General features: G+C 38.0%; 1 protein-coding gene across 2 annotated transcripts in view; it reads left to right on the forward strand.

Moving 5' to 3' along the window:
* esrrgb (estrogen-related receptor gamma b) overlaps positions 1-14,626 on the forward strand; it is a 104,112-nt gene that overhangs the window by 49,529 nt on the left and 39,957 nt on the right. Inside the window, exon 1 of one of the 2 annotated variants that reach the window (XM_059356168.1) lies at positions 7,978-8,188. The exons of the other annotated variant lie outside the window; for it this stretch is intronic. Within the exon in view, the coding sequence (XP_059212151.1) occupies positions 8,139-8,188 (50 nt within the window). The 5' untranslated portion in view covers positions 7,978-8,138. Of the gene's footprint in view, positions 1-7,977; positions 8,189-14,626 lie in introns of those variants that run through there. 2 annotated transcript variants of the gene reach the window in all.

Below are 14,626 nucleotides of genomic sequence, written 5' to 3' on the forward strand. Positions count from 1 at the left end.
AAATAATCTGATGTCTCTCAGCAGCTTAAATCCTGCTCAGATGCGTTTTGTTTCACAGGATCCACCACTGACTCTCTAAGCATTTTGACAAGCCTCTCGTCTACGGAAGTAATTTATACAGAAACAGCCTCTTTTGTTGTGGGATTGGGGCAAGCAAAGAGGATAATTTCCTTATCAAACACACTATAAGTCATTTGAAACAGAAAGTTTTGTACTTAAGTTAACAGTTCCTCAGAGTGAAGCTGGTAATTGAAGAGTTACTAGTGCCCTGTGGGTGTTCTGAGACGTTGAAGTCGGTACGAGCCCAAACGGCAGCTCCGTGACAGGAATTCAATGAACGTACCATTTTTTCTCTCTCTCAGTGATATTTGGTGAGACGTACTTATGCACAAGTTTGTCAGAACTGTTGTGTAGTCACACATACAGTATTAATGTACGTGGATATTCATTTTCTCTGCTGAGCGCAGCTGGTTGTCTCTTCTGTGTCTCAAATATGCTGCAAAGTGTTCTTTAATATTAAGAGATCTAAATAACATATATTATTTTATTCGGATGTACGATATATATCAGCAAATCAATTACCAATTATACCCACAGATTTCAAATGTTATCAGCCCAGTAAATGGCTGTTATCAGTAATTATCAGCATCATAAATTCAGTCCATGGCCTAGAGGTTAGGGACTTCAAGGACTGAAGTGCCTTTGAGCAAGGCACCAAACCCCCCACACTGCTCCTAAGAATGGTGTGTTCACTGGTGTGTAAAAAGGATGGTTTAAATGCAGAGGTTGAATCTCCCCATTGTCGGTCTAATAAGGCATCATCTTAATCTTAACCCATAAGAACCCAGGACCATTTATCCTTAAAGGAAAATTATGGGGGATATACCACAGACCACATAGAACACATTTATGATGTTTTAAAAAATAAAATAAAATAAAATAAATATATATATATATATATATACTACCCCTAAATGTCAAATATCTGTGATGTTACATATATGTCACATTGGGCATTTATGGTATTTCTTATTTTAAAATAAAAAAAACTTGACGTCACAGTGATATTTTTGTAACTTCTTTTATATTAATTTGTTCAGGAAATATGGTCAGAACAGGTTAAATGCAATAAAGGACATTAACAGATTAGAATTGTTAAATGGGTTTAAACTTAGCCTAGTAACAAAAAAAGCTTTTTAAAATTAGATACTTTTTTCGATTTTTCTGTTTTCAGTCACACTTGCATTTTGTTTTTCACATTTTTCAAGTCACTTCTTGTCAAAGTCACATGACCACCACACCAGGGTGTTGAGTATGTGTCGTTTAGGGATTTAATGAGTTAAGGTGAAGCATAAAGCTGAATATGGGAGATTCTAGAAGATTTAAAGTGTTTGTTACACGGGTGTCCCCATGGGTTCTTATGGGTTAATATGGGTTAGAAGGTGCCTGCAGAAGGTCATTATCACACCATTAAATGGCCAGTTACAGGTTTAGGGAGAAAAAATACAGGCTTAAGTTAAGGAAAACAACATGGTTAGGTTTAGTAAAACAAAACAAAAAAAACTATTATTAATGAAAAATTATTATCAAACTTTAGCCGATAAGTTATCAGATGGTAATAAAAAGCCAAATTGCTTTCGCTGACATCGACACACTCGATACAGCAGGTTGCGGTGTGCAACTTTAAAATTGGTTTGCAATCTGCCAATAAACACAGAGAAGAAGAACATTAGGGCAGCACTCTGCCTAGAGAGCCAAATATGTCATCACCAGATTGAAGGTTTTCACATTGAAGACAGCAAGATTGAGAGTGGAAAAGTCTTTTAGTTAGTTTTATTTTTTACACAAGGTAGTAAATCTATAAAAGCCTTTATTTTTCATTGTCTATTTATTATAAAAAAATATATAATAATAATGTAGTTTTGATATGATATATATGACCATTTTTATATATATATATATATTTAGAACCATTATTCTCATTTTCATTAAAAAAAAAAAAAAATTTGTGTCAGAAAAAAACATTTTTTTCTTCAGTCTCTTGAATACAATTTGCAGCGAGACATAACTGCAACACCACAAACCTTTATTCAGGATGGTATTTTGACACATTTTTTTGCCTTTAACAAATATACCCATGCAAGTTGGTAAAATGTTCTACAAAAGCCACATTTGGTGAATTTATTTTTATTTTTTAATGCACCCCACTAGAAAAAAATGAATGGACATTTGAAGACTCTGAACTGCTCTTTGTTTTTGTTGGCAGTTAAAGTTCGTTCAGTCAGAGCTATGGCATAGTAAATCACCCATACATCTTGTATTGTCCTTTCTGACCCAAAGGTGTGCACAAACTACAGATTATTAACTGAAGTACAATAATAGGATAATATCAGTTATGTCTGTATTGGCCATGCGAAGGAGGTAATTATCGCTTATCAATATCAACTGAAAAACTTCATATCATGCCTCCCAATGTCTGTATTTTCTTTAATCGCTCTGTTTATCCGTCAGACGCTCTAAGCAGCCGTGTTAAGTTCCCCACTTGTCCCGGCGCTAGCTATTTTATCTTCAGGCTCTGAACACAGCAGGCTTGCTTCGTACGCACCAGCGTCATAAAGCTGTAAAAAGCTGACACCATGAGGGCCGTTTTTTGCCAGCTGCCTTATTGGAATGAACTTGAGAGGAATGTATTGATCCTGTTTCTGCATGGCAATGACACAACCCGGCTTCGCTGCAGAGGTGACTCCATCCGGACCCTCTTGTGTTATGCAGGTGACGTAGACGAGTCGCCGAGGATTCGACTGGTGTCAAGGAGCTATTTAAAATTAGAGCGCGGTGGCGCAATTGATTTTGTTTATATTTAATGTGATTAAACGCAGTGGAGACCGTTTGCTGTTGCTGGAATCACAATCACAGCTTTCACTGGAGCATACATGCAGGTTAGAAAAATGTCCTCAGGATAATATATGCCATTTGGCGATTGCATTAAACCAAAGTGTCCTATCATGATTGAAGACATTTTAATAATGAATGCTGCAGTGTGTTGGTGCCATGCTACACAACAGCACCAGTGCAAGTCATTTAAGTTTATAAAGATTAAAGAGATTTTTCTTTAAAACCACGACAAAGGTAAAATATTTTGCGGTCTCTGCACTGAATAATATGTCATCAAAATGACTCTTTATGTTTATATGATTATAATACATGTAACTGCAATATAAATGGCCAAAATACAAGTGCAGTTCAGGAGATGCTTTTGCATTAGATAACAAAATATTCTCACAAATAAGGAGTAAATAAGCATCATTTCTCATCACACTTTCAGACAGACTCTGCCTGTTGCTCACTATCAGTGATATCAGTTCATATCTCCACTATGATACATGATAGAGTGTGAATATTTCATGAAGCAGTCTCACAGGTCCAGTCTCAATACTAGCGTTCCCAGCATACATTTCTGTCCCTCATCATGTGAGTCCAGCTCTCTCAATCAAGACATCCGAGTCCTGCTACGAGTCCCTGATTAACACCACTGCTCGTGTAGTTTTCTTTTAACCATCCTCAGTTAAATGAGAAATTAAGAGGCAAGAGATAGAGGCTAATAGCATTTATTAACCCAGCGTGAACGGGCAGCGGGGCGACCGCGCTCCTCCACCAGCGCTGTCTCGTCCTGGTGGCTCAGGCAGTGTGGCCCAGAGAGGGGAGTGGAACATAATAAAAACCAACAAATGCACCCAGCTGATTAATGCAGCCCTGTGGCTATAGTAATTATCCCTCTCCACACTCCTCCAGCAGACGAGCCAAACAAGTGTGTGGCAGCGAGAGGGAAATGTGCAAATGATGGATCTGTGGGATTCAGGGTCTGTTTAGCGAGCTGTGAGTTGGATAAAAACACTTATTTTTGTCGTTGATTTGGTCGGTTCTGGAGGTGGAGTTGAAGATTTTGCAATTCTATTGTAGACGTTTAATCTCTGCAGCGTTTTGGCCTGGATTGCAATTTCTGTGTGTGGTATGTTTGCTTTCATAGTGAGGGTTCAACTTCTATCTGTCAAAATCTTTATTTCAATGTTTAGTGAGAGCTTATTTCCAACAAAAATAGACATTAAACATGGACAAAAGCATCTTAAAACAAAAATCATTGCAAAGAAAATAAGTACACCTGAATTTAGCAGAACAGATTAATAGCAAATGCACTGACAATCTGTCGCCTTTACCTCTTACAGTCCCTTTTTATTTTAGTAAGAATATATATACTTTTACTATTCTACAGCGGCCTTATAATGAAATTACCTCAAGGAAGGTGTAGGCATGTAAGAGAATATTGATACACTTCAGTATTGCAATATTATCTTTTGTAATACTGAATTGATTTTCATAAATAGTTTACATGTAAAGTTTTGCAGCAAACAGATTGCACAATAAGTAGTGCTGCAAGTGATTAATGCACTGTTCTGATTTAATAAGTTACCTTTTTTTTTAACCTAAATGTTGTGCATATGCTGGTGTGTTCTTTGTGACATGGGACAGTGACAGTTTTCTCAAAATCTGATTTTGAAAAAATCACAATATATTGAATCTTAACCCCTGTATAATGAGGGGAAGAAAGGTACAACGCAAACAAACTGTTCACATCTTTTTTTATGCCTTTCATGTCATTAGATGGAGTTGTGTACCTCATATAATTCTAATGATATATTGTTAGTTAACAAGACTGTCCAAAGCTAATGATAAAGTTCCTGTCATATTTTGGTTTGTGGGCTTTGTGAGATTGCACATATGATGAATATAAATCTCCATCTGTTCTTCTTATTGTTCTACTGGGTTGACTAGAACATTTCTAATTTGAATGGAAACTCAGTCTGTTCAGTCATAATTCATCTTGCTACCATTCAACTAATAACAAACTGTTATTTCTGACTAAACACAATTTAAGGAAAACTACTTTTTTGCTTGTATTTGGCTTGTTTTTTTGTTACTAGGACTGCAATTTAAGATTATTTTCATTGTCATTTAATCTGCTGATTATTTTCTAGATTATTCGATTTATAGCCCGGTCTTTAAAATTCAGAAAGTAGTGAAAAATGTCCTCAAAGTCCAAGAGTGATGTCTTTAAATGTCTTGTTCTGTCAGTCCAAAACCAAAGATATTCAATTTAATATGATATAAAACAGAGAAAAGCAGGAAATCTACATGTATCAGAGGCTGAAAACAGCATTTTCTACCAATTTTGTGAGAAAGATTACGGTTAATCAATCATCAAAATAGTTGACAAATATTTTTCATCGCTCAACTAATCAATTAGTTGACTTAACATGCAGCTTTTGTTAATTTGTAATTTGATGAAAGCAGTGTAAGGCTGTGTGAAGAGTATAAATGATTCAATGAGTCTTTGTAAGGAAGCTTCTTTAATAGTTTTCTGTTATCATTCTGTTATCTGGTAATTATATTTTAGTAATTTTGTTCATAAATAAACTCTTAGATATATTGCTACAGAAACAGTCCAGTTAGAACAGTTTGTCGTTGTTGGAAGTTGCAGCACACACTGGACAGCGTACACACACAGTGGGCTTCCTGCTGAGCCGTCATCACGCCGCACATGTTACAGTGTCTGTTCGGAGAGGTCAGGAGGTCGGACATAAAAGACCAGTTTGCTCATGAATCAGGAATTTAATTACATGCAGCCGGTGTGACAGGGAGATTGTGTCCCTCTACTCACCACAATATGTAATTACTATTTATTGACAGATAACGATTGGTGCTTTTTCACTTTTCAGAAACAAGCCGCTGATTGCACACAGACGGTTAAATCTGACTTGTTTCTGATCTGCTTTTAGAAGCGTTTCGTTCGGGTTTTATGTTCATGAGTGCAAACATTTTAAATTACTGTATAAGCCTAATTCTCTCAAAGAATGATTCCACTTTCTCTCCATCTGTTCTCTGGTAAATTGAGGCCACGTTTAAGCATTCAGAGGCACAGGAGATAGGGAATACGTCACTGAGAATGAAGAGCAAAACTATTCCGACAACATGAAAATGCACAGTGTTTAGATCTTAGACTCGCTGTGATCTGCTTAAAGAGACACACTTGTGGTCGCAGAGCTGAAAATCTGTTTTGCTTAAATACAGACCTAATGATTGGATTACTGTTTCTTCGTTTGGCGATAGCGTGATAGTGGGATTACAGACTGTGCGCTCAATAGATTTCCTGTCAGATGCCATGAAGCCCGTTGTCCCCTCGCTGTGTAAGCTGGCTGGCTGAGAGGGAGGGTGGCAGATGAGCCTTGGACTTACAATATGGCCCACCTCAGAAAACTGGCAACAGTGTAGTGATGTTTTTAATTAATAGGCTGGAAAATATGTACATTATGGACATGTTTCTCCAGTTAAAATGTATCGTAAAATGTCCCATAGCTGAGATGTGTTCACATGCACTCTCAATTTGCATATAAATCTCTAAAAACAACATTTCCACATTTATTTTTTTTATCTAATTAACCTCCCTTGTATTCAACCTTAATGTGAAATCATACATGTCATCTGAGCATGAGAGTCTTTCCTTTTCTGCTTCATTAAAAACATAAACATATCTCATCTATTGATTATGTCTGGATGTCTTAATCAGATCAGCGGGAATATCCTGGTTTTCTTTCGCAGCAAAGTACATCAAATGCCCAAATATTGATCAAAAATTTAATTGAGAATGCACAGCTCTCTTTTATTAGAGCAATCAGCCTTTTTTGCTCCTGTGACTTTGATATGGACTGACATGAAAAGAAATTTTTTATAATTCCTTTTTTATTTAAAAGACGGTTGGGAAAACAGAGTCTGTCCCGAGGCTTCTGGCGACACAGCAACGCTGTGATCAATAAGAGCGTGTGATGGGTTTTGTATCGATCAGGAAAATGTGGGTTGATGAAGTGGGTTGGAGGGGGGTGAGGAGGATGGAGGGGGTGGGGGGAGGCCTTTGGGTTTCCTCTGATGGCTGCCACATTACACAGACGTGGTAAAGATCCACTCAAACTTGTCTGTCATCGTTATTATCATTCCTGCCGAGGTCATTATCGCTCTCGGTTTCTTACATCCTGCGTCTTTCGGGATTGGCAGAGCCCGTCTCTGCACGGTGTGATTGGTGAAAATGCTGTGGGAAGCAACTGATGATACTTTAAAGGAGGGCGTGCTGTGGAAAAGCCAGATCCACGGTGCACAGAGGATAAAAGAGTAAAGGGAACAGTTTAGCTCCATAAGCTGGCGCTGAGCCTTTCAGAGCACAGTAAACAGACCTGTTTAAATCGCCTTCAGTGGAAGTGATGCTACTTCTGTTGCCTGTCAATTACTGCTGTCCACTTCACTTTACTGCAGCTGTAAACCCCAACTCCAAAGTCCCCCCCTCTCTATATTCATCTATATCTACATCCACTGTGTATCTATGCGTGCTATATCTATCTGGGGGGGTCTGTCTGTGTCTGTGTTTTGCAGCGCTCCCTTGTGAATGACTGGACACCGACTGGTCCCTCATTAGCCCGTCCCATCTCAGTAATCTTTCCCCCTCTTTGGCTGCTCTCAGGACAGCCTTCCTGAACCCGACCAATGGCAGCAGCTCCATCTGCGCCAGGCCACACCCCCCTGCTCTTAAAGAGCCCCCGTGACTTCAATGGAGACTCAATCCCCCTCACTGACTTACTCAGCCTGAGTGCGCTCTCACCACTGCTGCTCTCCATCCATCTGTGTCTGTCTTTTATTCTCTCTTTCTCTATCCATCACTCCTCCTGATCTTTCTCCTCTTCTCTACACTTCCTGTTTTCTCTCTTCATCTCTTCCTCCTTTTTCCTCCTCTGCTCTCTCTATATCAGCACCACTCTTCCTCTCTCCACACGTACTCCTGAGTGTGCAGCACCTGTGCAGACTGGAGTTTGTCGGGCCGAGGCAGAAGGTTTTTTTTTTTTAATTTGTGTGTGTGTGAGTGTGTGTGTGTGTGTGTGAACAGGGGAGGGAGGGGAGACAACACCCAGGAACACCTGACCAACATTTCATCAAGATATGTGGAGACTTAGGAAGTGATCTCCTCCTCCAGCTTTTCTCCAGCTGTTTTGTTTATCCGCTTTTTTTATTGCAACACCTGGAATGCTTAACGTGGACTGATGGATGTTTCCGAACTGTGCATCCCTGACCCTCTCTGCTACCACAACCAGTAGGTGCATCTTTTTCTTCATCTTTTGTTTTTATTATTTTTATTATTTTACGTGACAGAATTCCTTTGATTTCTTTCCCTCTATTTTTATTCTTAAAAAAAAAAAGAAGCAAATCTCAGGTTTAAAGTAAACTGCTGGAGTTCCTCGCGTTACCTCCGCTCCCTGTGTCCTGTACGGGACAGCAGAGCTCTGTAGTGTCAGTGAGGCTGCGGTAGCGGAGCCCGCGGGGAGTCCAGGTCGGACGGTTGCCCTACAGCTGTCTAGCTCTGCATCAGGATCCAGGGTTTAACCTCAGCCACAGGGAAGAGCCAGAGGCAGATTAATGCGGACGATATCCAGACGACTCTCCTCTGGCAGCAGCCTGAGTCCAGCGGTGTCCCAGGGACAGAAAGCTGTGACTGTACTGTCGCCCAGTCTGAGTGAGAGTGTGTGTTCTTGAGAGACAGATAAGTGTATTCGAGAGGGCAGATAACCGCCTGCCAGTGTTTGAAAACAGCTTTGATCACTTTTCTGCTTTTGCACTTTACTTAATTTAGCCACTTTCAATAAAAATATGAGAGGGATTTGTGCTGTTTTTGTTAAGAAAACACCATTAATTCTATTAAAATAAGGTTAAAGAGCATATGCGTATTGTCATTACGCATTTATTTAAGTGCAGGGATCAAGCAGCTTGTTTTACAGCAGTCAAATCTCAACTGGATCAGCAGCCCCTTCGTATTTCATTACCTTCACTCTTGCATGCCTGGAAAGACACTCTTCTTTTAAGCAAAGATGACTGCACGGGCAGACCCTTTACTGGGATCCTCTTAATGTTAAGCTGTAGATGGGATTGGAAAGGTTTAACCTGCTTAGCACTTTTTACAGGACTCTGATTGGAAATATTTCCAACTCTCCACAGGACTCCCGACTTAAAAAAAAAAAAAAGAAAGTTCCTTTGTAGTGTTAATAATCACCCTGTATTTGTTTAGTAAGAGAATAATTAAACATTTGAAAATAACTTTCTTTTGGATAATTAGTAACAATTACTTAAAAGTGTTAAATATTTTACACTTTTTTATATACATTTTAAATATTTTAATCTAGTTTATTTTTTACATTTATTTTAATGTTGTATTTTAGATCTGTACTGGCACTCAAGTAATAAAGTGTAAGATTGGTGACATTTCCTAATCAAACTGTTTCAACAGTGCAGTGAAATGTTCAGCACACAAAACGTACATTACCTGAAGTAAATACATTTAATTACTCGCAATTAAATTAGTCGCACTAATTTGTCAGTGAACAGAAATCGCTTCAGTAGTTTAATGTTTAACCACAAGAGAATTTCTCACTTGTTTTGATGCCTCACATAAAAGTAACAGATCTGGGTTTCATTTCCTCCTAATGACTTGAAAAATATCAGTTCCACGTATTGTCTTTTAAGACGTTCAATAGTGTTATTTCTGTGCAGAACAGATTGCAGTGCAGTTAAAAAAAAGAAAAGGAAAACACACAACCCCTGAGCTGTTCTTTTTCGCACAATCATCAATTTCCAGAATCTGTATAACTGCATTAAGAACAAATTTATTCAATTAAAACTGGTTGCTTTAACTTATTATATTTTTATTAAATGCAAAAAATAAAACACTATACACATATAGTGACCCTGGACCAGGACGTAGTGATGTGTAGTACGTGTGTTTGTGTGTGTGTGTGTGTGTGTGTGTGTGTGTGTGTGTGTGTGCGCTGCTATATGTTTGTGTGCATCTGCATGTATACCCTGCATATAGATGCAAATATGTGTTTTGGTGAGTCAGGAGCTGAATACACACTGAGTGTTCATGCTTGTATGCATACGTGTTATATGTGAATGTCTGCATAGTGTCTAAATGTGTTAATGTTGAGAAGCTTTCCTCTGATAACTGCAGAAGCGTTGGGTCACATTTAATTACACTTTTTATGACACTCCAAATACTTCACAAAGTTGTGTACAGTTGATGACAGTTTACCAACTCACCACATTATATATTTGTACTGGTTATAAATTAGTTATGGTTTATGCTGCATTTTCTACAGCAGTTAGTTTAACTATGTTTAAGGGGATTAAACTATGATAAAGCTTTTAAATAATATAACCTGCAGGAAACTTTATGGGAGCAAAAACTGTCCTGAGCAGATGAGCACTGTAACAGCAGCTCTAATATGTGATATACAGTAAATGATTGTGAGTGTAGTTAACCATACTGTAACACATTTTACCACCTGGGAGTAATTGTATTTGCATACAGTAAATCTGTGCCTTTAGTGTCACATAAAGCCGTGCTTAGTAAGGTTTGACTTCAGGCAACACTATTAATAATCCCTCGAGGACTTTAGGCCTGGCGTGCGACCCACTGGCCAGAGGTGAGAGGTCCCACGACGGCTGGGTTAAACTCTAACGTCATGTCTTTGCTGAGGTAAAATCCCTGTCCACCTGTAAACTCATAATATCTTATCTAGCATCTCAAATACCATACTATATCTCTTTTTACCCCTTTCAATGAGAATATTAAGTCTCATAGCTCAGAGATGTGTTTGAAAAATTTAAAATAAATTAACATTTCATTGAAGATGCATGTAAATACCCTAATATGGCAAGACGTCTCAGTTTTTAGAATGTAATATTTAATTGTTATTAAATATCCACATGAGGACCGTTTTGGTGTTTCTTGAACCAAATTTGAAGCAAATTTATGTCCAACCAAAATCTAAATAATCTGCAGCCATACAGCAACACATACTAGACCAGATTCCATTAAACTGTGTAATCTGATAAGTATTAAATATATATTTATTTATATTTAAAAAATAAATAATAATAAAATGAGATAATATGATTTGAAAATTCTGGGGAGAGCAAAAATCCTTCTGCTGCCTGCTTAAAAACATGTCTTTGGTTTTGTCAAGGTAAAAACAGTAATCAAAATAAAAAATAATATTAAATTATGTTACAAAAAGCTTCACGAGACAATAAAAACATAAATTAAGCAAAATGTCATCAAACACAAAAAAACTAAAAGGTAAGACAACAGAATGTCTAAATAAGTATGAGTAATAAGTAAGTAAGTATATTCGTAAAGTGGTAAAACAAGGTGATAAAAAAATATGCATAAATGTGTATAAATATATGCATATATAAACACAAAGGGTGCATACAAACATATATTCCCATACATACACTTCACTACATGAATTATAAACCTAAACAGACACATAACATTTGCCTTGTATAAACAGCATTCTAAAAAAAATATTTTAAACTGTAAAGTGGATTCAGATGCTTCCCTACAGGAAGTGCATTCCAGAGTTTGGGAATAAAAGCCTTATTCACTTTAGTCACAAAACTGGACCTGTGAAGGCGGACTAGATGATTTCAGACCACATTCAAGCTCACAGGATCATTTATAAACTCCTTCTTATAGATACTTTATCATTTTGTATCTTCATGATGAAACAAAGACGCATTATTATATGATATTGTAGATTTTAAAATGGTCAACCTTGTTACGTCCCTGTGGGTAGCCGTGGCTTCAGTATGAGCAGCCACTGCATCATTTACACTTCAAGTTTAAATGTTGTTTATGTTCAGTTTGCTCCAATAAATCACATCCACTTCTCTCTTGTTCCACCTGCTGGTCCCATAGGTGCCCTTCACAAGCAGACCAACAGGAATGCATAAGCACGAGTGGTCAAATGTACGCACACACACACACACACACACACACATACACACAATCATACACACATATGTGCACGCACATACGGATGAGACCAAAGAATCGCACACTGACCTGGGATCTAATTTTAGCGGTGCCATATCATGGAAACACCTGACTGTGTCTGTTAACACAAACACATTAAATGATCATGCATTTAATCTGCATTTATTACTCGAGTTATGCACATGTGTTTATAGTGTAATGTTTCAATCAGTCAGTGTCATTAATTTCTTAAAAATTAAATTCCTAAAAACACCACAGTTTTTATGAATTTGTCTTGTCAAAAGTGTTAACATGGCGGCATGATTCCACTTCAGAAAGAGCGCTTATTTATTTAGTATATAACAAAACTTTTATTGTATCTTTCATTGTATCGCAAATGAGTGGCATGCTAAACATTAAATCAAGAGAAAAAATGTTAAATATGTATAAAAATGAACATTACAGCAGAAACATTCTCGAAGTTGATTTATGACATGTAGTGTACTATGTTGTATGAGATTTTGAATTGGAAACTGCCACGATGTCCGAAAAAGATCCAACACAGAAAGAGTTATATAGAAAGAAAAATGACATTTAATATGATACTGATAAATTTGGGTTTAATTGCTGCTTCAACGTATTCTTCGGAAGGATTTAACGCAACGTCAGAAATAGTAAATTTAATTTTATGTTAGTAACATTGTTGAAAATGTTTTTGTGCTGGTGAGGACCGGAGTCTTACATTCTGCTTAATCACTGTAGTGAGTAGACAAACGTGGCTGATTCCACTCAAACTCTCTGCACTGGAAACTAAGGTTGTCACAATATCTGCATTTTAAACTTTGATACAATACTAGTTTTAAAACATTTTTTATTCTATACCTTTTCCAATACGACTGAAAGATAAAAAGTCAGAAAATTAAATCATTTTACTGAAAAATTACTAAATACAACATACAGATGATTTTCTTCCCTGTTATTTCCTCTGTGTAGCCTTTGGTTGGAAATCTCATTTATAGTTTCGGTACTTTCAAAGCTAACAAATGTGGAAATCAAATCATAATGTACTAATGCTTTTAACTGCCTTAATAAAAACTACTATCACTGCACTTTGACACAGTCAAAGTTCATGTTTGTACCAAAATGAGTTTGCTAGTTGGCTGATTGGACCAGTTAAATCAGCTGGGAAGCTAATGGGCTCCACTGACGGATGGAGGGAGCAGGTGGTGGGACAGTAGTTGTTCACATTGTGGTTGGAAAAAACGCTGCTTCCATCCAACTTTTTCTTCTACCGCCTGCTTTGTGTTTTCACGAAGAAGTTAAAGAAAAATGACCGCAGATAAAGTGTTCAGACTGTCGTGTTTATTAATGGAGATAGCTGCTGCACACGAGAGTACAGCCCAGCTCTGTGTGACGGCATGAGGAGAAATAACTTCATTACATGTCATGACCCCCCTCTTGATGTAGATATATCCTTTAGGCAGCCTGTCAAGGACTCTGAATTCATCAGGATGTAGATGGACGCTTTTTTTTTTTTTTTGCAGCCGCTACTCAATCAAAACATGAATGTGGCTTTCATGCAAGCAGCAGAGAGGGACTTCTTAGAATGAGTTTGTTTTATTGATCAAGTGAAATTAACACACACACACACACACACACACACACACACACAAACACACAGTCGGAGAGAAGAAGATGAAGCAGTGCGTCTAATCATGGAGTGTGGGTCAGCCAGCATGTTTAATTTAATGGGCCTCATCGTAGCTTCACGAGGTCTCACATTGTGAACTTAATTCCTCTTCACCACGTTAATTTGCATTGTGTCAATTGACCGGAGCGCTTACTGTATCAGCTTGAGTCGCACTTGAAATTCAGCCCATGCCCTAATACCATTAGGCAAATGCAAAGTTGTGTCATTTACACATTTGGAAGAAGAAAAAAAAGAAAGAGGGAGAGAGAAAGAGAGAGAGAGAGAGAAAAGCCAATTTGCGCCGGACAAGACTCGCTTGTGATTATCAGTGGATGTTATTACTGTGGAGAAGCAGACGTTTGAAGGTTATGTTTCTGGGCAGTAATTGAAATGCAAAATAACATTAGGATCGATGGCCATCTCTGTTTATTTATGAAATCAATATCGTAACTGTCCCTCATGAGTCCCCCTCTGATTCCCAATGACGGCTTAAGTCTCTGCTCGTTTATTCTTTCTCCCCCTATAACCTCCTTCTTCTTCTTCTGTCTCTTTTTAAAAGGCAGTTAGGGGTGTGTTTGACTTTGCAGGGAGAGCAATTTCCTGGAGGTGGTGGACGTGTATGTAGATGGGGGTTGATACTCCAGGTAAGGAGACATCATCCATGTGGGAAATCTATGCAATCTCTCCTCGTGGCAGTGACATTGAAGAGGCCATATGCTGGAAGTTCTGTGTGTGTGTGTGTGTGTGTGTGTGTGTGTGTGTGTGTGTGTGTGTGTGTGTGTGTGTGTGTGTGTGTGTGTGTGTGTGTGTGTGTGTGTGTGTGTGTGTGTGTGTGTGTGTGTGTGTGTGTGTGTGTGTGTGTGTGTGTGTGTGTGTGTGTGTGTGTGTGTGTGTGTGTGTGTGTTAGAGAGACAGGGAAGCAGAACAAACTGCAAACACAGTACAAACTAGTGCAGGAACTCAGTAAAAATGTTGTACAGCCATTTTCAAAACAAATAGTATGAAAAGCGTAGAGATAAGCCCACTTA

The sequence above is a fragment of the Centropristis striata genome, chromosome 18 (genome assembly GCF_030273125.1).
Source record: "Centropristis striata isolate RG_2023a ecotype Rhode Island chromosome 18, C.striata_1.0, whole genome shotgun sequence".
Taxonomy (NCBI): Eukaryota; Metazoa; Chordata; class Actinopteri; order Perciformes; family Serranidae; genus Centropristis; species Centropristis striata.